The sequence below is a fragment of the Erinaceus europaeus genome, chromosome 4 (assembly GCF_950295315.1).
Source record: "Erinaceus europaeus chromosome 4, mEriEur2.1, whole genome shotgun sequence".
In the NCBI taxonomy this organism is placed as follows: domain Eukaryota; kingdom Metazoa; phylum Chordata; class Mammalia; order Eulipotyphla; family Erinaceidae; genus Erinaceus; species Erinaceus europaeus.
In genome coordinates this window covers 20,618,170-20,645,599 of record NC_080165.1, presented here as the reverse complement: position 1 = coordinate 20,645,599, position 27,430 = coordinate 20,618,170, and the positions used below count along the sequence as shown (strand labels likewise).

The 27,430-nt window shown below is 55.9% G+C and overlaps 2 protein-coding genes across 13 annotated transcripts in view; one reads left to right on the top strand and one right to left on the bottom strand.

The window, feature by feature from the left end:
- Window positions 1–22,747, top strand: part of TMPRSS6 (transmembrane serine protease 6) — a 29,774-nt gene extending 7,027 nt beyond the window's left edge. The window contains exons 3-15 of the mRNA XM_060190779.1: window positions 853–869; window positions 1,258–1,491; window positions 4,499–4,635; window positions 5,330–5,442; window positions 5,701–5,810; window positions 16,138–16,283; window positions 16,502–16,600; window positions 17,365–17,478; window positions 18,943–19,059; window positions 19,290–19,458; window positions 20,836–21,107; window positions 21,789–21,925; window positions 22,125–22,747. Coding sequence (XP_060046762.1) covers window positions 853–869; window positions 1,258–1,491; window positions 4,499–4,635; window positions 5,330–5,442; window positions 5,701–5,810; window positions 16,138–16,283; window positions 16,502–16,600; window positions 17,365–17,478; window positions 18,943–19,059; window positions 19,290–19,458; window positions 20,836–21,107; window positions 21,789–21,925; window positions 22,125–22,283 — 1,824 coding nt within the window. The 3' untranslated portion in view covers window positions 22,284–22,747. The remainder of the gene's footprint in view (window positions 1–852; window positions 870–1,257; window positions 1,492–4,498; window positions 4,636–5,329; window positions 5,443–5,700; window positions 5,811–16,137; window positions 16,284–16,501; window positions 16,601–17,364; window positions 17,479–18,942; window positions 19,060–19,289; window positions 19,459–20,835; window positions 21,108–21,788; window positions 21,926–22,124) is intronic.
- A 498-nt stretch (window positions 22,748–23,245) lies between these two features.
- The window catches only part of KCTD17 (potassium channel tetramerization domain containing 17), an 11,690-nt gene continuing 7,505 nt past the window's right edge, over window positions 23,246–27,430 (bottom strand). For 2 of the 12 annotated variants that reach the window (XM_060188909.1, XM_007519353.3), the window contains exons 5-8: window positions 26,613–26,738; window positions 25,525–25,618; window positions 24,799–24,889; window positions 23,788–23,998 (exon numbers count right to left, since the gene is read on the bottom strand). In XM_060188909.1, coding sequence (XP_060044892.1) covers window positions 23,929–23,998; window positions 24,799–24,889; window positions 25,525–25,618; window positions 26,613–26,738 — 381 coding nt within the window. In that variant the 3' untranslated portion in view covers window positions 23,788–23,928. The other 10 variants (XM_060188907.1, XM_060188908.1, XM_060188904.1 and 7 more) reach the window with 6 other exon arrangements.

The window sequence follows — 27,430 nt, the reverse complement described above, 5'->3', positions numbered from 1 at the left end:
GGACCATGTAAGCTCAAGTGGCTGCCCCCACCCTCTCACTCACTGTACAGACTGTAACTGCAGGAGGCCAAGCAGAGGCTCACCCACTGGAGCTCACACGTCACCATGCTCAAGGATGTGGGTTCAAGCCCTGGGCACTCCTCTGGGGAACCTTATGAGTAGTGAAGCAGTGCTGCAGCTGTCTCTCCACGTCTGTGTGTGTGCGTTTCTCTCTCCTTATTTCTCTGTCTCTCATGCTCTGTCAGAAAGGGGGAAAATACTGGCCAACAGGAGCAGTGCAGGTACCAAGCCCCACCCTGTTAGACGCTACCCCCCAAAATAAAGTATCATTACAGTATATATTAGTCACCTACTGAACACAAGACACCAAGTGAGCCCTCAGACATGTCCTCCCTAAGCTGTGAAAAACCCCTCCCTTTCAATTTGAGAAAGCCAAGGTCCAGCTGGGGGCAGGTGGAGATGAGGGGACCTTGGGTCGGCCTGGCCCAGTGTGCAAATGGGGACCATGGCAGCAGCTATGTCACATGGTGCCACAGTGACGTGGAGTGGGGTGTGAGCGCTGAGCTCAGTTCCTGGCATGTCACTTCACAAATGCCTGCTCAGCACATTTCATTTTTACAGTTAACGCTGTCACTAACCTGCAGCTCATTTCCTCCGCTGGTGCCCCCTCCTTGCCCACTGGGACTCACTGCCTTTCCTGGCCCCAAAGTGAAGCCTTCCCTCTTCCCCGCCGAAAGTCTAGACACCCACTCTGGCCTCCCAGCTTCCTCCACGGTGCTTCTGGCAGACAGAGGAGTCTGTGACACAGAGCCCACTCTGCCCCATCCCTGTGTAACCTTCCATGGCTCCCAGTGGCCTCGGAAGCAGAGGTGCTCCTTCTGGGTGTGTCTGGGTGCTGCCTCTTGCCATGGCACCCCTGGCCACCTGGCCCCCAAGCAGTGGCCCCCATAGTGAACCTTCGGCTCCCTCCTCCCCAACTACTCTGGCCCGTGACTGGGTTCAGGACTTTCACCTGCTTGATTAGTACTGCCTGCCTGTGTGTCTGTCCCTCCTACTCTCAGGCCTCCCAGCACCTGTGCATTTTCCTGGCATGCACCTGCCACAGAGAGCTTAGAGGGCGCTCACTGAGTGAATGAATGACTAGATGAATGAGTGCATGAGTGTTTGCATAAGTGAGGAGGCTGGAGACAGAAGATAACAGGGAAAAAGAAAGCTGGGAAGGGCTGTCTGTGGGGTGACTTTCTGGCTGGCTAACAGGAGGCAGGGGCCTGTCCCTCTCCCTGCAGGCTGCTACCGCTACAGCTACGTAGGGCAGGGCCAGGCTCTCAGGCTGAAGGGCCCCGACCACCTGGCCTCCAGCTGCCTGTGGCACCTGCAGGGCCCCGACGACCTCATGCTCAAACTCCGACTCGAGTGGACACGGCCTGACTGCCGGGACCGCCTGGCCATGTACGACGTGGCTGGGCCCCTGGAGAGGAGGCTCATCACCTCGTGAGTGCTGGGAGGGGGACCGGGGTGTCAAAAATCACACTTAGACTGGGGGTGAAGGGGATGGTTTTGGGCTCTGGGAGCTGGTGAGGTTAGCCTGGGGGGCATAGTGAGGGTGGGGAACAGAAGTAGCTGTGGCACTGTGGACAGCCCCCTTGCTCCACCACATACCTCAGTTCCCTCATTTGTCACACAACAGAGAGAAATTGAGAGGAGAGATAGAGGGGGGAGAGGAAGAGAGACACCTGCAGACATGCTTCACTGCTTGTGAAGCTCCCTGCTCCCTACACACAGAGAGAAAATGGGGGCTCAAACCTGGGGCCTTGTGTATGGGAACGCGTAAGCTCAAGTGGCTGCCCCCCCCACTCACTGTACAGACTGTAACTGGAGGGGGCCAAGCAGAGGCTCACCCGCTGGAGCTCACACGTCACCATGCTCAGGGATGTGGGTTCAAGCCCTGGGCACTCCTCTGGGGAACTTTATGAGTAGTGAAGCAGTGCTATACCAGATGATCAGCTCTGGGAAGCCATGGGACTTGTTCAAAGCCCTGAGAGTGCGCTGCCAGTCACTGTCCTCACCCCCATCTCAACACACACACAGTGCTGCCCTCACCACTTCCAGCCTGACTGAGGGCCCAAAGCCACAAGAACTGTGGTCACAGGTACTGATGAAAGGTTCCAGAGCAGAGGAGCAAGGTGCCAGGACAGGGACTGTGGTGCAGAGTGAGGGCTCGAGGCAGTGGGGGGTGGAATGGGGAACTCTTGACAGGCTGGAGTGGGGAGCAGAGGCCACCAGGCCGGTTGAGGGGTGGTTGTTGATAGCTGGAGGTGGTGATGTCTGTGTCCAGCCTGAGTTGGATAGGCCCCCTGTTCAGGTCAAAGCAGCCTGGAGGGTGGACTGGTTGGTGCCCCTCTCTGCCTTGCTGCCTCCCTGAAGCCCATCCCTGAGGCTGCTCATTGAGTGGCCCGGGAGGTGACCTGCTGTGCACCAGGTGACCTCATTCTGCAGGATGTGTGGGCTGGGTTCCGGGGAAGCACAGTTGGGCCAGACAACATCTCATTTCCAGGCCCGCTGATAGTGGGGCTTCCCCTGTGGCTTCTTGGAGACTGTCCCTTTCCCTGCCCGGCTCTGTGCCTGGTCATGGCAGCCCCCGGCTGGCTCATTCCAGCCTGGACCTTCAGAAGTTTAAACTCCTGAGTCAGGAGGCCAGGTGGTGGTGTACCCAGTTGAGCACTCATGTTGCCATGTGCAAGGCCCTGATCCCCACCCGCAGAGGGAAGTTTCATGAGTGGTGGAGCAGTGATGCAGGTGTATATCACCTCTCCTTTCCTCTCATTGTCTCTCTGTCTCTATTCAGTAAAATAAAATAAATGAAATAGGGGCTGAGTGGTGGCACATTGGGTTGAATACAGATGATACAGTGCCCAAGGATGCAGGTTCATGCCCCCAACCCCCATCTGCAGGAGAAAAGTTTTACAAGTGGTGAAGCAGTGCTGCAGGTGTCTCTCCCTCCCTCTCTTTCTCTCTCTCTTTCCTTCTCTCTCTCCCCATTCCCTCTCAATTTCTATCTCTCTCTATCCAATAAATATCAAATTAAAGAAAAATAAATTTCTGTGTATACATATATGTATAAAATAAAAAAATAAACAAATGGGTCAGATTAGGGGATTAAGGGATCGTTTGCATGTATGTTCCACAGGAAGGACTTTAATGGCAGTGGGAATACAGAGCAGGGGAGGACCCTCACCCACCTTTAAACTTGCAGCTGGCTTCCTGTGTTCTTGAACCTTGTTGCCAAGCAAATAAGAGAAAACGGGGCTGTGGAGAGGGCTCTGCCTACTAGAGAGATAGCTTGCGTGACTGAGACCTCAGAGACTGCAAGTTCCATCCCCTGTATACCTTATGCTAGTATTGTTTCATTCTCTCTTTTCCCTAATGAATTAATCTTAAAAAAAAAAAAGAATTCCCTCCAATATTAAGGGTGATGTCAGGTCACTCTTAACCCTGACACCTGCTCCCCAGATCCTGGGGGAATAAGCTGTGGAACTTAGGGTGGGGAATGGGGACATGAGAGCAAAGGGTGGGAGGAAGGGGGGCAGACCTCCTCCATGCCCACCCCCTCCCCACCCAGCAGGCAGGCACCCCTTGCTGTTGTCAGCTAGATGCCCATTGTATGGAAGGCAGAGGTAGATCCCTAGGAGGCTGTCTGTTACCAAGGGCTCTGGAGAATTCTGTGGGGCTCAAGGGGAAGTTGGATGGAGTTGGTGAGAGGGTGAGGGAAATCTGGGAGCACCCCACCTGAAAGGTGGACCCAGAGCACTACATGGGGGAGTTGAGGGGCACCAGGTTATCTCGGGCACAGCCAGGCTTGTGTCTGTCTCTGCCGAGCACCTGAGCCTCAGTTTCCCCACTCAGAAACCAGATACTGAAATGACAGCTTCAAGAACCTTTTTAGGGCTGACATTTTTAACCTGAAAGAGTCTAGAATTCTAAAATACTCTGTTTTGTTTTGTTCTGAGCCCAGGCATCAAGCTCCAGGTAGAATCTGGGGTGGGGGCTTGTCACCAGACCACATGCCTGGCTTCTCTTTGTTACAGCCAAGAAAAGGCCAGGCATCAGAAGTGACCAGGCAGGGGCTGCCTGGCCCTGTCTCTCTCTCTCTATCTCCCTGTTTCTCTCCATGGGATATAGGCTCTGGGCACCATCTCTGAGGCTGGTCAAGGTCTTGGGGATCCTGAGGTGTGGCAGGGGGAGGCTGGGGTGCAGGGACCACTCTCAGTGGAAATGGAAGTTTTAGAATCCTGGGCAATCCCCCCCTTCCCAGATGCTGGCCTGGCCCTGGCAGAGCCTCCATTCAGTGCCCTGACCAGAGAGGCTCAGAAACCTGTGTGGACCCAAAGGCCCTGATACTGGATGTCCAGGTTCCAGGCCCACCCTCCTGGACTGCCCCCTCCCCCCCCCGACACCCTGGTCAGAGCTCACCCATCGACCCCCTTCTCTCTGCTCCTAGGGTCTACGGCTGCAGCCGCCAGGAACCTGTGGTGGAGGTGCTGGCGTCAGGCTCCGTCATGGCGGTGGTCTGGAAGAAGGGTCTGCACAGCTACTATGACCCTTTCACGCTGTCTGTGCAGCCTGTGGCCTTCCAAGGTGAGGGAGTCAGGGGCCTCGGGGAGGGAGGGCCACTTCCCCAGATATGTCTTCATCTTCTCTGCTCTTGTTGGGGGTGAGAAGGGGAGAAGGAAGTTTCTAGAAGCATCTCTGCGTGTCCCCTCCCTGCTCCACTCTCCTCTGCATTCACCTGTGGCTCAACCCAGAGGGCAGGTGTGTTTCAGCAGAACTGAAAATGCAGCCTGGACAACAGTCTCCAACCCTGGCCTGTCCCGCTGGGGTGTTGACTGCCCATTCCTGGGAAGCCCTGGGCCTGAGCCGCCTGGGTTCCCACGTGAATATTTAGAGGTAGGGCACTGAGAAGCAGAGCTCTGCGGGGGAGCGGGCAGGGGAGCTGGGGACTCCATGGCCCCTCAGTCGAGCTCTTCTCTTCCTGGAGCCTCATCTTTGAAAGGAGGCGTGTTCCCTCCCAACCCAGACCCCAAGGTCCCCCCAATGCTTGTGAGCACATTCAGCTGGCCTGGGACGATTGGGCCATTATTGTGCCCATTTCAAAGACGAGGAAACTGAGGCCCAAGGTTACACACTGCTAGACTTTGCTGTTTCTGGTCCCAAGGGTGGTGGGATGGTGGTATCACAGCTGGTCCCACCTTCTAGGAAGGGAAGTTGGGTGGACCATAGGACCTTGGGGCCCCAGGACCCCCTTTTAAGTAGCACTCTTCTTGGGGTCCAGCCTGTGAGGTGAACTTGACGTTGGAGGGCCGGCTGGAACCGCAAGGTGTCCTCAGCACACCATACTTCCCCAGCTACTACTCGCCCAGCACCCACTGCTCCTGGCACCTCACGGTGAGTCCCCACCTCCTTAGAGCACCGGGTAGCCTTGGAGGAACCACTGCCCTGCCTTTGATGAGGTGCCCACAGGCTGAGTCCTGGGTGCAAATCCTGGGTGGGGAGTGGCCAGGGCCAAGTAGCAGTTCCACAGCCCACTGCCATGCCTGTCTGCTGAGTAACTGACAAACCTCAGTCCCAGGCCTCCTTCTCCTTATGAGTCCTGGGAGGTGGGCTACCAGCCTGAGCCCCTCGAGACTGGCTTCTTCCTCACAGGTCCCCTCCTTGGACTATGGCTTGGCTCTCTGGTTTGACGCATATGCACTGCGGAGGCAAAAGTATGATCTACCTTGTACCCAGGGCCAGTGGACCATCCAGAACCGGAGGTAACCCCCACTGTCACTCGTTGCCCTGTCCCCACTGGAGCCCAAGTCCGCCCAGAGTGTGTGTGGGGGTGGGGGGCTGCTATTTCTGAGGCGAGGCTCTGCCCCTAAATGCTGGCCTGTACCAGTCACCCAGGTCCTTGGGTTCCCATGTGTCATCAGGTGCCTGCATGCTGATCCCGAGAGTGGAATGTCACTTCATGAGTGCTGCCACCTGCCCCTGAGTTGTTACATAGGGTGATGCAGGTGTCACAGAACTCCGCACACTGCAGCACCGCTCCCCAAACCCACTAAGTGCCCTGGAAGTTCCTTCCAGCCCCACCTCTGATGGTGACCCAAAGCCCAAAGTCACTGCGCCTGCTTGCCCACCTGGGGAGCAGGGGAGCCAGGGTCACCCCGGAAGGCCTGCCCTCCTGCCCCTCACCCTTGCCTGGTAGCAGCCTTCTTAGAAACCAGGTCCTCAGGGAGGAATGATGGGTGGGACACGGGGAGCAGGCCTGCCCCAAGGCTAACTGTGGCTGCAGGTCACACAGGGCAAAAGCTCTGGTGAGTGCCCACTGGATGTGGTGGGTGGGTGGTGAGAGGGGACTGCAAGCACAGAGGAGACGGTGAGAAGCCTGGGTGCTTCCCCTAGTCTGGGGAGGAAGGTGAGGATGCCAACACCCATGGGAGAAGCCCTGTGTCCAAACCTGGGGTGCATCTGTGTCACAGGGGAGAGAGGAAGCTTCCTGAGCCCAGGCTTCACGGAGATCAGGTGGGGACGCTGACCGCAGGAGGCTGGGGGCTGGGCTACCTGTCCACACCCCCAATCCAATACGTGGGCTTTGCTTGGGAGTTGATCCTATTCAGAAACTGCAGTTGGACAAGAGGTGACAGGGGTTGACTATACTCCTTGACTCGAGCTTCTCAAGGCCTTTGAATTAGTCGGATGGTGGTTAAATGCAACAGAAAAGGTGTGACCTCTGATTCTTGCTGTTGGTGGGGGAGATGCTTCGGTTAGGGTCACTTCTGGCCTGTGCTGTTTGGGGCTGACTTCTGACTTGTGCTGTTTCAGGGTAGCCTCACGTGGGGTGACTCCTGGCCTGTGCTAATTAGGAATAGCCTTAGGTGGGGTGACTCCCGGCCTGTGCTGTTTGGAGGTAGCCTCAAGTTGGGTAAATTCTGGTCTGTGCTATTTAGGGATGACTTCTGGCCTGTGCTGTTGGGAAGCAGAAGACATCCTATCCCACCAGTCTCAACATGTGGGTGGTCTTTCTGACTCCCTTGACCTTTTGTGTCATCCTCTGGGGCCCCCACTACCTAACTTGGGCCTGCCTAGGTTGGGGACAACTGGACTGGAGCCCTGAATGCCAGGACCACAGGGAAGCCCTGAGAATGAGCTCTGATTCACAGTTTCATGAGGGGTGACAGGTGTCTCCCTACCACTCTGCCAGCCCCAGAGCTGAGTCTGAGTTCTCACAGAGGGGTGAGGAAGGAGGCCCTAGGGGCTGTCTGATACCCCCAGCTCTCCCACTAGCTAGGAGCCAGGTCCTGGCACTGGGCACTTATGGCCTATGACAATAGGCAATTCCCTTCATTCCATAGATGGATTTCATCTCCAGTAAATGGGGGACAGAGTGGTCCAGATGGGACACAGTGAGGGCCCCCATGTCCACAAACCATGAATAGTAGCAGATACTGTGCTCCCCAGGGAGGATCTTCTGCCCCCTCCCCTGTGTGGCATGGAGTGATTAAAGAAGTGGGCAGTGGGCTACACTGTTTATGGAATGACTGACAGCCACCAGCAGGATGATCTCTGCTGAAAGTCCTGCTTCTGTGATGGCCAGCTCTAGGCAGTGTGACTGATTCTTATTGGAACCTGATGGGGTCCCCCCACCCCAGTCTCAAAGCACATCAAGCTCTAGATGTGGGCTGGGATGCGGTGCAGTGTGTATGAGACTTGTGTGTATGAGGTCCCAATTTCAATCTCATGTGGCAGTATGGTGCCCGGTTCTCTCTCTCTCTCTCTCTCTCTCTCCCCCTGTTAATAAATAAGTACATGATTATATTTTCTCTCAGAGCACTGCTCAGCTCTGGCTTATGGTGGTGCAAAGGACTGAACCTGCAGCTTGAGAGCCTCAAACTTAAGAGTCTCTTTGCATAACCAGTGTGCTGTCTCCTCTGCCTTCCTACTAAGTCTTAAAAAAAAAAAGGAAGTCGGCCGGTAGCGCAGCAGGTTAAGCACAGGTGGTGCAAAGTGCAAGGACCGGCCTAAGGATCCCAGTTTGAGCCCCTGGCTCCCCACCTGCAGGGGAGTCGCTTCATAGGTGGTGAAGCAGGTCTGCAGGTATCTATCTTTTTCTCCCCCTCTCTGTCTTCCCCTCCTCTTTCCATTTCTCTCTGTCCTATCCAACAACATCAATAACAATAACAATAATAACCACAACAATAAGACAACAAGGGCAACAAAAGGGAATAAATAAATAAATATTTTAAAAAAAGAATGGACTGGGCTGACCCACCCCTCACCTACATGCAGGTGGGAGAGCTGAGTTTCAGAGAGCAACAAAGGTTTATTCTTTTATCCTTGACATTTTGTCTTGAATTAAAAAAAACAGGTGAGGGAAGGTGGTGCAGCCTGCTGAGTGCACACATTACCACACATGAGGACCTGAGTCTGAACCCCCACTCCTCCATACAGGGAGAAACTTCACAAGCAGTGAAGCAGTCTGCAGGGGTCTCTTTCTTTCTCTTTTTCTATCTTCCCTTCCCCTCTCAAATTCTATCTGTCCCATCAAAAGAAAAAGGAATAAAAGTTCAAAGGAAAAGTGGCCGCATGGAGAATTCATTCGTGCAGGCACCAAGCCCCAATGATAACCTAGGGGCAATAAATAAAATAACATGTTTGTCTAGTTTCTGCATAGGACTCGAGGTAAACCTTCTCCCCCACCTATAAAACAAAGGGGTGTGCCAGTTCAGGGCACCATGTTGTTATTCACCTACCAGAACACACATGTGCAAGGACCCGGGTTTGAGTCCCCAGTCCCCACTTGTAGGAGGAAAGCTTTGCAAGTGATGAAGCAGTGCTGCAGGTGTCTCTCTGCCTCTCTCTCTCTCTCTCTCTCTCTCCCTCTTGATTTCTGGCTGTATCAATCCAATGAATAAATAAAGATAATATAAAACTAAAAAAAAAGAAAGAGAAAGAAAGGAAAAAGAAAGAGAGGAAGAGAGAGGGAGAGAGAGAGGGAGAGAAGATAGGCAGCCTCCAGATAGCCTATGCCTGCTAGTTGCTTGTAGAATACCTTTCCAGACCAAGCCCAGGTTTGGACCCTTGGCCAGGGCTCCCTCTCCCAGCTGTGGGGAGCAGAGTGAAGTGAGCCAGACCCTGGTCCCCAGAAAGACCAGGTGGGTGTGGGTCACTTGAGGTGGTGAGGGGAGGGGGTGCCACAGCTCCACAGGGCACCACCTGCTGGCTAAGAGCTGCCTCACACTCTGTGTTGGACAGGCCCCCAGCTCAAGGGTACTATTGCTTTTCTTTTCTTTTTCTTTCACAGAGACAGAGATAAATTGATTGGAAAGGGGGAGACAGACAGAGAGAGAGAGAGAGAGAAGGAGAGAGAGAGATCTGCAGTACTGCTTCACCACTTCTGAAGCTTTACCCTGCAAGTGAGGACCGGGGCCTTGAACCCAACCAGGTGCACCACTGCCTGGCAGGAGTGCTATTTCCATCAACCTCAGCAAGAGGCAAGAGACTGCCTTCCCTTCATAGACCATGGGGAACTAGAGAGAAGTCTTGCACTAAGTCACCCAGCCTGTCGCTGGAGAAGGCAGAGTGGAACCAGGTGCTCTGACCCTGAGCATGTGTGGGGGTGCACACATGTGTCTTGTATGCATTCAGACATCTGCACACGTGTGGAATTGTGTGATGAGGCCAGATACGTGCGCTTGGTCGAGGTGTTACTGGGCCTCTCCTGACACTCTGGAAGAAGGAGGAGCCACTGCTTCTCTCCTTAGTGTGTGGGACAAGGACCTCTCTTCTCGGACCTCCATGAAGTGGGGGCCTGTAGTGGGGATCCGTGTTCCCAGGCCCCCGGGTCCCCAGGCCCCTGCAGTGTCTGGGTCTGGAGGGGAAGTCAGGGGGGAGTCTTCCCGAGGTCATGCCCGCCAGAGACGCTATTTCCTCTGGTTCAGCTCGTTCTTGATAACCATCATCCCTGCGGGTGCTGGGAAATTCTTTGAATGAGCATTTGTTGGAAAATCTGCTTGTGTGGGCGGCAAGAACATGAGAGCTCTGGGGATAGGTGTTGATTTCCAGGCACAGATCTGGCAGGGAGGGGCACATGGCTCTCAGGCCCAGGTGGCCGCCGAGGAGCAGCAGAGGGCAGGTGGGGAGGACCGTGCCTCAGCCTCAGGTGGCGACATGGTGGTGTAGCATGTGGATTCCGTGCACCCAGCCTCAAACATGCAACCTCCGTGCTCTGAACCCTCCTGACCACGCCCACACATCCCTACTCAGTTCTTTTTGGTGCCCACTGGCCCTGGCCACAGCATCTTTCTTTTGAGCAGCCTGGTTGGGGGGGGGTGTGTGGGGAGACTTGACCTTGTGAGATCCAGCTGCCAGTTGCTCTGTTTCACAGAAGCCTCTCTGGCTGGGTGTCACCGCAGCTCGGCATCCCCCTTTCCGGGAACCTGCCTCCCGCCAGCTTCCTCTCTTGTGACGTCATTTTTCTTGTGATCTGCCCAACTATTTCCACCTCCCTTGCACTGGTGGGGACAGACAGAACTGCAGGCCTCTCCAGCCTGCTGGCATCCCCTCTGGCCTGGGAGCAGCTGGTTGCCACTGAGGACATTTGCTGAGACCCTTCTTCCCACCCACTCCAGCTTGCCGGAACTGGGGCAGGGGGCTGGCCATGCTAGAGGCAGAGCTGTGACTGCCGCCCTAGATGAGCTCACAGCCTGACCGTAGCAGCTCGCTTTCAAAGAAACTATTTCCTCCTGGATTCCTTCAAACACCCTGTAAAACAGGGAGATGTTATCACCGCACCCAGCCTAACCGATGTGAACACTGAAGCCCCATGGAGTTGAATCATGTGGGAGGTCACATAGCTGGTCCATGAGACAACGTCAGGCCTCTGACTCAGCCCCGCAGCTCCAGGTCCAGCACTCTGGCTGCCCCAGCAGGTGCCGTGAGGCTCTCTACCACAGTGCTGGCTTCCCTCCTGCTCCCACCTGTTCTTGGGGAAAAATCCTTGTGTCTGTCCATCCATCCACCCTCCAATTCCTCCATGCAGCTATCCACCTACCCTTCCTTCCATTGATCCATCCATCCATCCAACTACTCAGCCACCCACGCAGTCTCTCAGCTCCCTGCCTGTTCAGAGTTGCTAGTTGGCAGAGTCCACACTGCCTGCTGGGTGAGACAAGAAAACAAGAGCCTGCAGTCCAGAGAGGCTAGAAGGCGAGGCAGGACACACTGTAGACACGGGCCTTTGGACACCCGGCACTTTGCAGGAGAGAGGTGGTTCCACAGCCTTCAGTGCCCAGGTACTTCTTGGGGAGACCTGGGGAGGAATTGGGGATCCCCAGGGCCTAGGCTTTCACCCTGAAGGATCAACAGCAGAAGCCAGAACCCAGGTGTGTGGAAGTGCTGGGCCAGCAGGGGGAGCAGGAGAGGAGGGCACAGTTGCCTGCCTCATGTGGGCACTCTCCTTGCCCTGGCCAGGACTTCAGAAGAATTTCAGAGGGCCAGCATTTCAGGGAGAAATGGTGAAAACAAAATTTTAAACAGACTTTTTTTTGACAATTTTATCTTTATTATTAATCTTTGTCTTAAGCACAAGGTCAGTTCTTTCTTTGAAAATGTTTATTTTTATTACCACTAGTATCATCACTGGGACTTGGTGCCTACACTGCAAATTCGCTTATCCAGAGGCCATTTTAATTTCTTTCTTTCTATTTTTATTTGATAAGTCAGAGAAAAATTTATTGAGGGGGTGGAATGGAGAGGGAGGCAGAAAGAGAGACACCTACAGACTTGCTTCACCACTTGTGAAGCTTCCACCTGTAGGTGGGGAACAGGGGCTCAAACCGGGGTTCTTGTGCATGGTGATGTGTGTGCTCAACTGAGTATGCCACCACTGGGTCCTTGAAGCAGACTTTTCTAATGTTCCTGTAATCTAGCACAAAGTAAACAAATAGTGTGCGTGTGTGTGTGTGTGTGTGTGTGTGTGTGTGTGTGTGTGTGTGCGTGTGCGTGTGTGTGTGTTTAGTAGGGCACTGCTCAGCACTGGCTCATGGTGGTGCTTGGGGTTGAACCTGGGACCACTGATTCTTCAGGGCTGAGAGTCTTTTTGCAGAACCATCATGCTGTGTCTCTAGTCCCAGACTGCCTTAAATCTCGTGACTAAGTCTGCATTCTTGCCTGGTCTCTAGAGACAGCGTGTGGGCAGCTGCTGGGACTAGGAGTCTCTGGGAAGACCCAGAGTGACCACACAGCCCTCAAATCCCTCTAGACGAAAGCATGCCACTCCCCCAGACTTGCTCTGGTCCCTTCTCCACCTCTCTACCATCCCCCATGACAGAGGATGACTTGCACCCTTCTCTCAGCCTAAAGTATGTGTAGGAAGCTTGTGACCCTCCCCCCAGCCCCCCAGTATTTCCCAGCTTCTAGGTCCCCCACCTGCTCCCCAGGACGATTCTATTAATGTCTGCTAACATTTGTTTACCCACTTAAAAAAATAAGCAAACAAAAAAAAACCCTCTAACCCTCTTGCTTAATAATTTTAAGGACAAACTCATTTGTTTACTTAATTCTTTTTTACCTTTTAAACTTTTTAAATAAAAATAAATATGTTTAATAAACGTGGTACTATCTTAAATAGACTTTCTTTTTTAAAAATTATATTTTTAAAAAGGAAACACTGACAAAACCATAGGATAATAGGGGTACAACTCCACACAATTCCCACCACCAGAACTCCATATGCCATCCCCTCCCTTAATAGCTTTCCTATTCTTTATCCCTCTGGGAGTTTAGACCCAAGGTCATTGTGGGATGCAGAAGGTGGAAGGTCTAGCTTCTATAATTGCTTCCCCACTGAACATGGGTGTTGACAGGTCAATCCATATTCCCAGCCTGTCTCTCTCTTTCCCTAGTGGGACGGGGTTCTGGGAAAGCATAGATCCAGGACACATTGGTAGGGTTGTCTGTCCAGGGAAGTCTGGTTGGCATCATGCTAGCCTCTGGAACCTGGTGGCTGAAAAGAGAGTTAACATACAAAGCCAAACAAATTGTTGACTAATCATGAACCTAAAGGCTGGAATAGTGCAGATGAAGAGTTGGGGGGGGTGGTCTCTGTTTTGTAGATAGATAGTAGGCATATTTTAGTTAAATTCCAAAGGGCCTGTGGCTATACTAGTCCTGATATGCAGGTGGATCCAAGTTATTGTCTAGGGAGATGATGTCATGGCTGGAAAAAGGACCAGAAAGCTGGATCAGGGGAGAGAGTAGCTCCCAAATATGGGAAAGGTGTATAAATACTGTTGATTGCAAACCCCATTGATTTGATGTGATCTGGGGCCCATATTCAGCTTAGGAGTCTATTCGACCTCTGCATCCCTGTAGATCTGAGCTCACATTCTGTGGTCATGAGTAGGAACGTTCCAAGCTGCCCCAATATCAGAACCCATCTTCCTCAGGTGTAGCACAGAGTATGTTGTCCAGCCTCCCTTTGGAAGATGGAACATTCTCTACCGTTGCTGATCCAAGTTGAGGGCAAGGTCCTATGGGGGGGCCCACAGAGGGATCTATTTTGTTGTTCCTGAAAATGTTTATTTATAAAACAAAAACACTGACAAAAACCACAGGATAAGAGAGGTATAACTCCACACAATTCCCACCACCAGGACTCCCTATCCCATCCCCTCCCCTTTACCTCATTTTAAAAGGTCCCAAGAAAGGTCAGGTCTGCAGACTTCCTCAGCAGCGCCCTCTGGTGGTACCCCATCTCAGTCTTGTTCCCCTCTGCTGTGTGTGCGTGTGTGTGTGTGTGTGTGTGTGTGTGTGTGTGTGTGTGTGTGTACACCCTTATATAGAGCAGTGATTCTCAACATATTCCATCTCAAGACCTCTTTTCATATCTCAAAATTACTGAACATCTTACATTTCTGTTTACACTTGCTATATAATCTGTAGTTAGAATATTAGAAATTAAAGTGGAGAAAACTTTAAAACATATATCATTCTCTTAAATATTAATACCTGACCTGCTAGAGGGACTTGGCCTAGGCCAGGGCTGTGGGGGGACAGGGGGACATAGGGCATGGGGCCATAGAGCTCCTATTTCAGGAGGGAGAGGTGTACCTACCTCCCCCACCCTGCTCCCTGCCAGAGCTTGGGTCCTGTGGGCCCTCGGGAGGCTGGATCTGGACCTAGTGTGACTCTTCTCTGCTTAAGCCTAACCCGTACAATGGGGTGAGTACACTCCCTCCCTCCCAGGGTGGAGCTGCTTCTAGAATCTTGAGATTCCTGAGCAGTGATGCCTTGCGTGCTGCCACTGAGGGAGGGTCAAATGAGAAGGCCCAGTGGTGCTTCCCTATGCCCCTCCCCCCACTCAGGGGCTGGGTGATGGCGCACCTGGTAGAGTACACATGTTATCATGAGCAAGGGCCAGGTTCAAGCACCCAGTCCCCAACTGCAGGGGGGAGCTTCACAATAGGTGAAGCAGGGCTGCAAGTCTGTCTGTCTCTCTCTCTCTCATCTCTCCCTCCTCTCTCAAAAAATTTTTTGAAAAGGGAAAAAGAAAGTGAAAAGTAGTTGCCACCGGGAGTGGTGGATGCCTCATGCAGGCAGTGATAACCTTGGAAGAAATGAATTAATAGTCGCAATTGTGGCTCGCCATCTGGAAAGGCAGTCCTGGCGGCTAAGTGGGGGCCACTCTTTGAGGCTAACTGAGCCCACCTGTCTGATCTTTAGGTGGGGCCCACCTGGAATTTAGGTAGCCCTGGGTCTCTCTGGGGGTCCCTGTGCGGTGTTGGGGCGCACTTCCATGTGCCCCTACCCTCTCTGCTCCCTGAGGGAGTGGGGATGGCCTTTCACTGGAGGCTCTCCCACCTCCTCCCGGGAAGCAAGCAAGAGCATCTTCTTGGAGTGAAGAGTCCAGCAGAGATGTCAGGGTGACCCCATGGTTGGGGCCGGTCCCACCAGCTGTGGCCATGTGTGGAGGAGGTGTGCCCTTCAACCCTCTGCTTTGGGTCCTGGGACCAGAATTTATGCTTCCTTCATGCTCAAGGGAGAGAGAGACCATCAGAGCTGTGGTGATGGTAGGGAGTTGGCAGTGTGAGTGAGGAGGATCCTCCTCCTAGCCGCCCCCCCAGCACCAGGGCTGGAGTACTCCTGTTGAAATAGAGCCCAAGGGCAGCTCTGAGAAGGACCTAGCCTGCTAGACTCTCACCCTCCTAAGGCTTGAGGGAGAACCCAGACTTTGAGTTTTGCCCTGCAGACAGTGAGGAGCCACTTAGGGTTTTTAAGCAGGAGACTGGTTCCGCCAGGTTTCTTTCCTTCCTTCCTTCCTTCCTTCCTTCCTTCCATTTTTCCTCCCTTTCTTCATCCCTCCCTTCTTTCTTTCCTTTCTATTCTATTACATAGGTCAATGAGATATTGAGAGGAAAGGGGCAGATAGTGAGGGAAAGAGAAAGAGAGAGGCCTGCAGCCCTGCTTCACTACTTGTGAAGCTTTCTTCTGCAATAGAGAACAGGGGCCTGAACACAGGTCTTTACATATATATGGTGATGTGTGTGCTCAACTTTGAGGGCACACCACCGCCCAGCCTTCCCAGGATGTTTTCTAGAAGGTGACTCTAGGGGCCAGATGCTGGTGCACCCAATTAAGTGCACCTATTTATTACCAAGTGCAAGGACCCAGCTTCGAGCACCTGCTGCCCACCTGCATGGGGAATGTCTCATGTGTGGTGAAGCAGGTCTGCAAGTTATCTATCTCTCTTAGTCCATCTCTATCGCCCCTTCCTCTCTTAACTTCTCTCTGTCCTATCTAATAAAAATCAGAAAGAAAAGGGGGGAAATGGATGATAAGAGCAGAGGATTTGTAGTGCTGGCACTGAGCCCCAGTTATAACCCTGGTGGAAATAAAAAGGAAAAGAAGGAGGAGGAGAAGGAAGAAGAAGGGAGAGGGGCAGGGGAGAGGGAAAAGAGCAGGAGGACGGGGTGAAGGAGGAAAAAGAAGGAGACTTGTGACTGTCATTCTGAGCTGAGGGAGAAATAAAGCCAGAGGTAGTGGGGGCAGGCCTGAGGCTCCCCTCCTTTCCAGCCTCCCTGAGCCCCCTCTGTTCCCCAGGCTCTGTGGCCTGCGCACCCTGCAGCCCTATGCTGAGAGGATCCCCGTGGTGGCCACGGCCGGCATCACCATCAACTTCACCTCCCAGATCTCGCTCACTGGGCCCGGCGTGCAGGTGCACTACAGCCTGTACAACCAGTCAGATCGTGAGTGTGGGGAGTGGGGCAGCCTCTCCGACCCCCTGGGAGGCTGCCAGAGTGCATGTGTCCATGGGTGCAAGGCAGTCTCACATGTGTTTATTAGGCACGTATGTGTGTATCTGCAGATGTGCACACGGGTGCTTCTCCATGTGGTACTGTCTGCACATGCCCTCCTCATCACATGTGCCCCATCACACGTGTCCTGACAGTGCTCCCCCCGACAGCTTGCCCAGAAGAGTTCCTCTGCTCTGTGAATGGACTGTGTGTGCCCATCTGTGATGGAGTCAAGGACTGTCCCAATGGCTTGGACGAGAGGAACTGTGGTGAGCAGCTGCCCTGCCCTCCCTCCTCACTCCTGTGTCCACCGCTGTGAGTAACCCCTGTTGCAAACTACCCAGGAAGCTCCTCTCCTACTGCCTGAGGTGGCCAGATGGAAACACAGACTAGGCAGGCAAACAGCCTCCCAGGGCCACTGCAGGGACATGCTGGGATTCAAGTCATCAGGGAATGCCCTTCACCAGCATTCTGTCTCAGTGGGACATCTGGGAAGGGACAGAGGGGACAGACAGGCAAGGGCAGGGGAGGGCAGGCCTTAGTGGCCAATGAGAGCCCTTGACTGCCTCCCCGCCCCCAGCGAGGGCCGCACAGGTCTTCTGCAGGGTTTCCAACAAGCCGCCAGCTCTCACCGGAGCTTCACTGCCCAGCGTGGGCAAAGGGACGCAGTCACCCCCATGCTAGGTTCTTCTCGAAATAATACCTCTTCTGAGTCCTGACTTCTAGTCCTCAGGGTCACCATTAGGGCTGCCTGTTCTGGTCTGATGTGTACACACACACTGTCCCATTGAAGTTTTAAGGGCATGAGGAGAAAAGAAGGAAAGAGAAGAGAGCCTTCTGGATGAACCTTGGTGGAGGGGAAAATGCTTTACATTTGGAGCCAGAATATAGATTTCGAGTTCAGGGTCAGGCAGGTGACCTTGAACAAGTTACATCATCCCCTGACACAGCATCTCGCAGGGTTTGGTGGTGCCGTGCGAACCCTGGCCCCGGCCGCTGGCTTCCCTTCACCTGCCCCTTCTCTGCGTCCCAGTTTGCAGGGCCACATTCCAGTGCCAAGAGGACAGCACTTGCATCCCACTGTCCAGAGTCTGTGACCAGCAGCCTGACTGTCTCAATGGCAGTGATGAAGACCAGTGTCAGGAAGGTAAATTATGGTAAAGGAGGTGGAGGGGAGACATAGAATGGAGCTCAGAGAGATAGCTCCCCTGCACGTATCTTCAGCAAGTTTTCTCCCCTCTCTCCAAACGCCCACAGCTAATCTCTGTGTCCACTGATTCTATCCATCATTCATCTACTATCCACCATCCAACCATCCATTTATGCATGGCCTACTAATCTATCTGTCCATCCATCCACTCATCCATTTATCCTTTCATCCATCATTCAACTATTCACCCATTATCCACCCATCAACTCATCCATCCATCTACCCATCTGTTCATCCATTATCCACCCATACATTCATCCATCTATCCATCCACCCGTTCATTCACCTACCCATTCATCCATTATCCATGTGTCCATCCATTCATCTAATATCCATCCATCTACCAACCTCTTCTGGTCTCTCCAATCACCCCGTCTAGTCATTGATTATAATCCACTTACTTGTCAATTTTCTAACTTACCCACCTGTCTCTCTATCCACTGAACCACTAATCTACACACCTATTGGTTTGCCTGACTACCAGTCCATGTGTCCATCATGCCAATCTCCACCCATGTATCCAAGGATCTCCCTAAGTTGTCTGTCCATTGGTTCTCACATTCACTTACTCTTCTAGCTACCAATCAGTCTCCCTACTGGCCCATCAATTCATCCATTTGTAGGCCAGCCCAATTTCCTATCTGTCCAATGTTTTTATCCACCCATCCATCCATCCAACCAACACTTGCAGACTACCCAGTGTAGATGAGGCAGAGAGAGGAAGTAATGATAAAAGTCACCAGAGACAAGGTCCTTGCACTAAGGTGTGAGTAGGAAGTCATGGCAGTGGCCTCAGTACCCCTGGGGCCAGTCCATCATGCCTAGCAGTGTGGGGATACTAAAGTACAGAAAGGTGGCATCTCTAGAGGAGAGAGGCTTTGAACTAGACCTTGGAAAGGGGTCTAGCTGAAATAGGAGACCACATAGGGATGGGTTGGTAGGGTGGAAAGTTTCTTGTGTGCAGACAGTAAGGATGAGTCAGGCAAAGACAGACATGGAGGACTCCCCGGCTTGGTGGGGAGCCTTGGTCTCACAGGAGAGGCCTTGCCCTGCTCTGGGAGCCTAGTCAGAGGTGGAGGCGGAGGCACAGCTCTGCTTTTGGTGCTGCACCAGGTGGTGGTGATGGCGTGTGGTGGTGGCAGTGGAGGGGGTGAGGGGAGACATGACCGAATGGCCAAGTGTCTCAGTCTCAGAAGACCAGTGGGGGATGGGGGTGGCAAGAGAGTGGTCCACCTTCAGAAAACACTCAAGGACCCTCAAGGAACCCTACAATGTGATCAGAGACCCCTCCCTAGTGACTTCTGGCCTCTCCAGGGCTCCCCCTTCCTCAGGCCTTCTTCTAGAGGCTCCCTCGAGCTCAGAAGCCCACCCTCTGCACCCTGACCCACCCCCTCTACACAGGGGTGCCCTGTGGGACTTTCACCTTCCAGTGTGAGGACCACAGCTGTGTGAAGAAGCCCAACCCACAGTGTGACGGCAGGCTGGACTGCAGGGACGGTTCAGACGAGCAGCACTGTGGTGAGCCTGCCCTGCCAAGCTGCCTGGGCCCAATGCCTCCCATCTGCAGGCAATAGATCTAGAGGGGGGGGTGGACACCACCTAGGGAATCTGGAGGTAGACAGTGCCGACTACCCCGTTCTCTCCACCTTTCTCTGTCCGCCCCCACCTTGACCTCCTCTCTCTTTCTCTCCACCTCTATGCCCAACCCTCCCTCTCCTCCTCTGTCCACCCTTGTCCTGCCCCTCCAGACTGTGGTCTCCAGGGTCCCTCTGGCCGCATTGTGGGTGGGGCCGTGTCCTCCGAGGGGGAGTGGCCATGGCAGGCCAGCCTGCAGGTTCGAGGCCGGCACATCTGCGGGGGTGCTCTCATCGCTGACCGCTGGGTCATCACAGCGGCCCACTGCTTCCAGGAGGAGAGGTGAGAGGTGGGGCACAGGAGTGAGAGGCAGAGGCAAGGTGGCAGGGGTAGGGGGGGGTGAGTGTCTGAACTCTACTGGGCAAAGGAGGTTGGTAGAGAGCCCCCCACCCCGCGGAGTGTCTGGAGATTTGGGTTCAACGAGGGCTCCATGCTGAACATACGCAGCGCCCCTGGGAGGTGGTTCTGCCTCTGTCCTTCAAGCTGGGTCATTCATTCACTCCATCCCTTCAGTGATACTGGGTGTGCCCCTGCTGGTGGGAGCTGGGCTAGAAGCTGGGTGAGGGCACAGCAGAGAACAGAACTGCCCTACCAGGTTAAAGGTCATGACCCCACTCCCCGCTGTGTCCCAGTGATGTGGCGGTCACCTGAGGGCGGGACTCCAAGAGCAGACAGTTCACCCAGCTCTGTCAACAGCAGGGGTTTGACCACGCCCCTCCACAACCCCAGCCAATGGCCTGAGTCCAGTTCTGGGCCCCGCCCCCAGGCCTGCCTCAGCCCCGCCCCAGAACGACCACCAAGCCCACCCCATACTTGCTCCTCCCACGCAGTCTCAATGAAAGGCCCTCACCCGCCAGGGCACTCCTCCCCAAAGTGCCCTGGATACTCCAGGTGATTTCTCACTCACTGTCCTATACACTGCGGGCTACCCAGCCAGGGGCCCTTGTGCACCCTCCCCCAGGGATGCTTTTTCTGAGTGCAGTCTGCCCACCTCACTCTCACTCCACCTCTGGCTTCCTATTGCTCTGGAAGTAGGTACCTGCTCACGGATCTGGCGTCCTTAGTTCTGCACCACTGTCTGCTGACTTGCATATATATATATATATATATATATATTGGGTAGAGACAACAATTGATAGAGGAGACAGAGAAAGACCCCTGCAGCACTATTTCACGGTTCGTGAAGTTTTCACCGTTCGTGAAGTTTTCACCTGTGGGTGATGATGGAAGGCTTGAACCCCAGTTCTTGAGCATTGTAATATGTGCGCTTAACCAGGAGTGCCACCAGCGGCCCCAGCTTCCTCCTTTGCACTCAGCAGCCAGCCCTGGGCTGGAGGGCTAACCAGCTTCCGGGTGGTCCCAACAGCTCCTTCTCTCCCACCTGGTGCAGGATAGAGAGACTATCTTCCCCTCAGTCGTGCTGAGCGCCCCCAGAAGCATCAGAGTAAGAGGACTTTGTATCCATTTTGCGAAGGAGTGACTGAGGCCCAGCAAGGCACAGGCTGGAGGGGAGGAACCACATTGGGTCCCAAAGCACAAAGTGGATTCCAGGCCCACCAGCCCCCCCACCCCCCCCAGCCCCCCCACCCCCCGCAGAAAGAGCTGAGGGTGGAGCCTGGCATCCGTGGGAGGGTCCGAGCTGAATTCTCCCGCCCCTAGCATGGCCTCCCCAGCGCTGTGGACAGTGTTTCTGGGCAAGGTGTGGCAGAGCTCGCGCTGGCCAGGCGAAGTATCCTTCAAGGTGAGCCGCATGCTGCTGCACCCGTACCACGAGGAGGACAGCCACGACTATGACGTGGCACTGCTGCAGCTCGACCACCCTGTGGTGCGCTCAGCCACCGTGCGCCCCATCTGCCTGCCTGCGCGCTCCCACTTCTTCCAGCCCGGCCTGCACTGCTGGATTACCGGCTGGGGAGCCCAGCGAGAGGGCGGTGAGCAGCCTGCGGGAGGGTGGCTGGCCAGCTTGCCCTCTGGAATACCTCTGCCTCCAACCCTTCCCTGGGGTCCTGAGACAGAACAGGGCTGGGTTTCACAGCAAACAATCTTCTACAATGGCCCCTGTGCAACCCACCCCCCCAACACACACACACACACAAGTCCCAACTTCACAGTGGGAGATGCCTGGCCTTAGTAGCTTTTTTCCAAGCCGAAGCCTGCTGTATTGAACACACTCAGCCTCCCCAGGCCTGGGCATTAGGAGTCTGCTTCACAGACGCACAAAAACTCCCCTGGGGCTGGGGGTGACCATGCAGAGCATCTGCCTTGCCCTTTGAGGAGCCTAGGCTTGGGCCCCAGCACCACATGGAAAGGGCCAAGGAAGGGGAGGAAGCTGGATTGCTGTCCTCCCCATATATGGCAGGAGGAAAGAGGGGCCGGAGTGGCAAGATGGTACACATTTGAGAGGCTCCAATTCTGAAAATATGCCCACTATCAGAGTAGAGGGTAGGGTTCCAGACAAGGACTGGGACTGGGGGGGGGGGGGCAAAATCAAGAGACGCTTTGGGTGAGGGCTTCATGCCCCTAGGCCTGAGGGAGAGAGCCAGGGAGTAGTGGGAGGACTGGGGGGCTTCCACACTTCAGTCCTCACCTTGGTCCTCTGCCTCCACCCCCAGGTCCCACCAGCAATGGCTTGCAGAAGGCAGATGTGCAGCTGGTGGAACAGGACTTGTGCAGTGAGGCCTACCGCTACCAGGTGACCCCGCGCATGCTCTGTGCTGGCTATAGCAAGGGCAGGAAGGACGCCTGCCAGGTGACTCCCCTCTTCCCAGAGGAGGGGCTCGCCCCATGATTTGTCATAGGGTGGGGAGGAGGGGGTAGTCTCAAGTCTTGCTCCTTGTCTGGGAACCAGGAGAGTGGCTCTCACTTTTTCAGGGGCAGAACCCCCAGCGGCCAGGACTTGGGCCTCTGGGAGCTCTTGCCCTGATGTGGCCCTGACTCTGTCCCCTCAGGGTGACTCCGGTGGCCCTCTGGTGTGCAAGGAGCCCAGTGGCCGTTGGTTCCTGGCTGGGCTGGTCAGCTGGGGCCTGGGCTGCGGTCGGCCCAACTACTTTGGTGTCTACACGCGCATCACTGGTGTGATTAGCTGGATCCAGCAGGTGCTGACCTGAGGAGCTGCTCCTGGACCCCAAGAGATCCCAGGGCCTCCGCCCTGGAGGGAGCAAGTATTTCGGGGGTGACAGGGCGCGTGGAGGAAGGAGAGCCGGGAGCTGGTGGTGAAGACTTGCTTCCAGGATGCCTCTGAATTCTCTCTCCTGTGCACTCTTCCTCCACTGCTGACTTGAGAAGGTGACAGTTCCGCAGCCACCATGTAGCTTTCAGTTCTCAGCATTGGTGCCTGTGACCCTCACCCAGAGTTCAGCCCAAGAAGCCCGAGCCTAACTCGACTGGACAGGCAAGGTGGTCCTCAGAGGTGCCTCATGACCCCCAAACAGCCAACGGGCCAGCTGCCAGCATAGCCAAAGGGCAGGTGAGCCCTGAGTGGAGGGTCCTTGCCCCTGCCCCGGGCCCCCTCCGCCCACCCTCACCTGCAGTGAGCCCCACTGCCCCATGGAATAAAAGCATCTGAACCAAGGCTCTGGAGTTTGCATGGGTCTTGGCACCTTTCACCACTAGGACCCCGATTCCTGCTCAGCCGGTCTGCCACATGTCCTGAAAGGCTCCCCACCCCAGACACTGGGAGGAGGGGTGGCCTCAGGGCAGCTGCTGAGATCCTAGAAGCAACCACAGAAGAGCGACAGTTTGGTGACCCAGCTCAGGATAAGGGATGGGGAATGTGAGTGCTGCCCTGTGGAACCTTCCGAGAAACTAAGGTGCCAGGGGTGCAGTGGAGAGCCTGGTGTGGAAGCCTGCCTTCCACGCCCTTCTAGCAGGGTGAGGCCCTGGCTTTCTTGGAGTTCTTCATCTGGCTTCATGCGTCAGGTGCCACGCACCGTGTGGCAGCCAGATGGCAGGAGTGGCACTGCATGGAGGTAGGAGAGGTGGGGCAATGACCCCCCCAATACACACCTGCGGGAGATTTAACCTCCTCCCCAGAGGTGGCTCAGAGAAAGGGAGTGAGGAAGGCAACAGGTTATTTTCTGCAGGTTTTATTACACGTGGGGAGCAGACAGAGCTGAGACACAGGCACCCATCCAGCAACTCGCAAGCACAGGCAGGGCTCCCCGACACCTCAGCCTAACACCCCAGACTCTCCCCTGGGTGGAAGGAGTGCCCCCATGTTCTCATCACTAGTTCCAGAGTGGACCCGCTGCCTGTCCCCATCCTCCCCATGAGCCCCCAACACCTTTTCGCCTCCCACCACTACCCTGGCTAGAGGGGATGCTCCCGTGCCTGGCTCTGTGTACCCTCCCTGAGGGCTCTCGGGGACCTGCCCTGCTTTGCAAACTCACAACAACCCTGTGAGGTAGGTGGGGCAGGAAGGGCTCCCCCATTTGACAGACAGGAAGGTGCAGGCACAGGCTCAGGGAGGTGACGTGATGGGGCCAGGAGGGAGCATATCCACCATGCAGCTGGAGGGTCCGGGGGACGGAACCAGGGGACCGGGGTGACAGGGCTGGGTACAACTACATTTTGGCCACAGGTAGGTGGCCTTGCTAAGAGGTCCTAAGACCCACCTCAGGCCGTGAAGAGGTCCCAGCAGGCCCCCACCCGGTCCCCGGAGCAGGAGGCAGGTGTTGACGGAGGTGGCAGGGGGGAGCGGGCTTCATGCCCCTGGGATCAGGGGCCCACCCAATGGTACAAAAATAAAAGATTTCAGATCGGAACCCCAAGTCCCTGGAGGTGATCTGGGGCCTCACATCCGGGTACCTCTGGCTTGTAATAGCTAGAAAATAAGAGGGGGGGAGAGGCAGGGGGAGTGGGTAGGGGTGGTCAGAACACCGGGAGGGAGGTGGGGGGCAGTGAGGATGGGGGGTGCAGGACCAGGAGAAGGACAGAGAGGAGATTGAGATGGAGGAGGGGAGGGGAGGGGAGAGAGGGAGAGAGAGAGGCAGGTGAGTCACCAGGTCCCTGGGAGCAGGGAGAGGGCTGAGGCCCTAGGAGGTGGCTTTAGAACCAAGGAAGAGGGCACCCAGGAAGGGGGCCCAGCGCATGGTTTGGGGGTCCCTGGCTAGCTGGGGGTGACCAGGTGGGGGGGTCAGGGCCAGGAGAGGCAGGTGGCCACTGACTCAGGCCAAGGGGGTATCCGGAACAACTGTGACCCAGGAGGGACAGCACGGGTCCCCAAGTCATACCACAGGCAGGTGACATTGCCGTAGGGCTGGGAGCACCTGGCCTGGATCCCAAGTCTGCTCTGGCTGTCTCCTCAAGGCCAGGTCAAGAAGGAGCCTGGCGCCACAAGGCTGGGGTGCAGGAGCTCCTGGGGTGTAGGGCAAGCTCAGCCCCCAGTTTCAGCTCCCTACCCTCCTGCCTGGCCTGGCCTGGCCTAGCCACTGCCCATGGGCCAGCTGGGGAGGAAAGGTCTGCACCCCCCAACTCTCGTGCCCAAGAGCCTCAGGCCCAAAGGTGGCTGAGAGGCTGTGGGGAGGAGAGAGGGGCTGGCGGCAGCAGTGCAGCTCAAGGGCGAGGACCCAGATCTGAGCACCCTCTGCCTTCCCCTCCCGCCTGCTCTACCCAGCTACAAACCAGGGGTGGCAGCTTGGGGGGCGGGCGGGGGGCCGAGGAGAAGCCCTCAGTGCACGCGCTGCTGCAGGTCTGCCAGGGTGCAGGCGGGGACCTGCAAGGAGGAGACGTGAGCAAGAGGAGGTGGGGCACGGCACTGAGGCGGGGCGCCCGGGGCTCATGGGTGCCCGGCGGCGGCAGCAGGGGGGTCGGCGGGCAGGGTGGGCACAGAGGAAGCGCAGCCGCCACCCTCCTCCCCAGGCGGGGGGGCGGGAGGCGCCAGCGGGGGTGCAGGAGGAGGCAGCAGGCAGGAAGCTCTGGGATGCAAGGCCGGGGCGCCCGGGTGGAGGGCACGGGCCCCGGGCCCCAGGGTGGCCCTGGGGTGGAGGCGTGAACAGGCAGAGAGGAAACCCGGGCAGGGGCAGAGAGGGAAGAGGCAAGGTGCAGATGAGATCCAGGAGGAGGAAGAGGTGGATGGAGATGAGGCAGGACCTCCAGCAGGAAGCGGAGGAGAAGGAGGTGGTGGTGGGAGGAAGAAAAGGTTAGCGGGCTCCTGAGATGACTGGGCTGCGAAGAGAAAGTGAGAGAAGGGATGGTTATGCAGGCGAGGCGCCAGGCAGTGGCCGAGCTAACCCTGGTGGCCCACACCCACCCGCAGCCCCCCAGCCCTGCAGCTCGCTCCAGCGGGGAGTGGGCGGGAGGCTCCGGCTTGCTCGCAGAGCAATCATTCTCCTCGGGGGTGGGTTGCACCTTTCTCCTGTGTATCTGCCTGCACCCGTGCCACCTCCACCTCCACCTCCTCCTCCTGCTGCCGCTCCTCCTCCTCCAGCTGCTGCTCCGCGCTCTGTGAACCAGCCGGTGGACCCAGGGAAGAAAGAGTGTAGAGCTAACCAGGGGAGCAGGGCCCGCGGGTGGGTGGCGGGCCACCCCGCCCCATAGCAAGGCAGGTGGGTCTCCATAAAGGGGGGGGGCTTGAGGGGGCTCTGATAGGCCTGCCCAGGGCTCAGCATGATATTACACAGCACAAAGGCAGGGGTGAGGGGTGAAGAGGAACACATGGGGTGAGTGCACAGCTGGGGAATCTTTGGGGGGCACCCAGGAGGCCTCACTGGAGGAGGACTGAGCCACAGCAGACCTGAGGCCAGGGCAGGGCCAGCAATAGCTCCAGGCCCATGGCTAGGGCGGGCAGTGCCAGCTGCTGGCCCTGAGCATGTGGGGCGTGGGCAGGGGGAGTCACAGGACAGAGAGGCAGACAGACGGACAGACAGGAAACAGGAGTTCATGTCTCCACTGCAGGGGGCAGTTCTCCAGAAGAGATGGCCACCCTTAGTCCCCACTTGGCTTGCTGCCTGCTCTGCTAACTGGCATAGCCGCCCTCCCCCCAGCAGAGCACAGCGCTGCACTCTAGAGGGCTCCTGCCTCTTCTCCTGCAGACTGTGGCCCCAGGAGGCCTGGGAAAGGGGCACCGTGTCCCCCATCTGGCCTCCCTGCCCAACCCCAGTTCCAGGGAAACAAAACAATCATTTGAAGCCTAGATGTGCCAGACTTCTTGTTTCACAGAGAGCTCAGTGAAGGGACCCTGGTTCAGTGCCATGCTACCCTGTGGCTATTACACCTAGTCCCTGCTGGCTGACTTGCCAGAGGGTCCCAGCTCCTGGCTCCCCCGCCTGGGCCTGGGTGATCAGTGTGAGCAGACAGGACCACACACGGCGTGGGATGGATGGTGTCGGCTGTGACAGGTGATGGTATGCAGGGGAGGGAGGAAAGAGAAGCTGAGACGGCCGGCCGGTGGAGGGCGAGGAGAGGAGGAGGAAGGCAGGAAGACTGGGGGCCCTCACCTGGGTTTTGCGGCTGGACTCAGAGCTCAGCCCATGGGGGGCGCTGTAGAGCTCCTTGGACACCACGCACAGGAACTCAGCCTGGTCCTCGCTGCCGTAGTTGTAGGAAGAACCGATGTTCACCAGCTGTGGGTGGGGGAGAGAGGGGAGGCAGAGGAAGGGGGCAGCTGACATGGGCACTCGTTGAGATGCCAACTTCTGTCCGCACCTTGCTGTTCCTCTCTGGCCCACTCCCAGGCTGCTCTGGTCTGTTTTTCCATGCCCAGTGACCCACCTAGTCCTCGGCCTAGCAGGCCACTTCCTAAGAGCAAGAGGAATCCTGGAAGGGACAGGTGCTACTGTCCCAGATGTAGTAGAAGCAGACGCAGGGCCTTTGCGTAGCCACTATGCTACATCCCCAGCCCAGTGGAGCCCACGGAATGTTCTGCTCACACTTGGGAGACAGAGAGGGGACAAGTTGTCCACTGCTCAGGCCAGATTGACCTCTGACCTGCCTGCCTAGCCTTCGGGAGTATGTGCAATTGCCTAAGACCCCGGTAGGCTATCAAGAGTGACTGCCACAGGGGCCCACCAGCTGCAAAGCCCCTTCATAAGACAGGCCTTGATTCTGCAAAAGACTCTCATGACTGAGGCTTGAGGTCCCAGGCTCAATCCCTAGCACCAGCATAAGCCAGAACTGAGCAGTTCTCTGGTCTCAGTTTCTCTCTCTTTTAATATTTTATTGATACACACACACACACACACACACACACAAACAGAGAGAGAGAGAGGAAGGCCTCACTCAAGGACCCTCATCCAAGAGCAGAGGGACAGAGGGG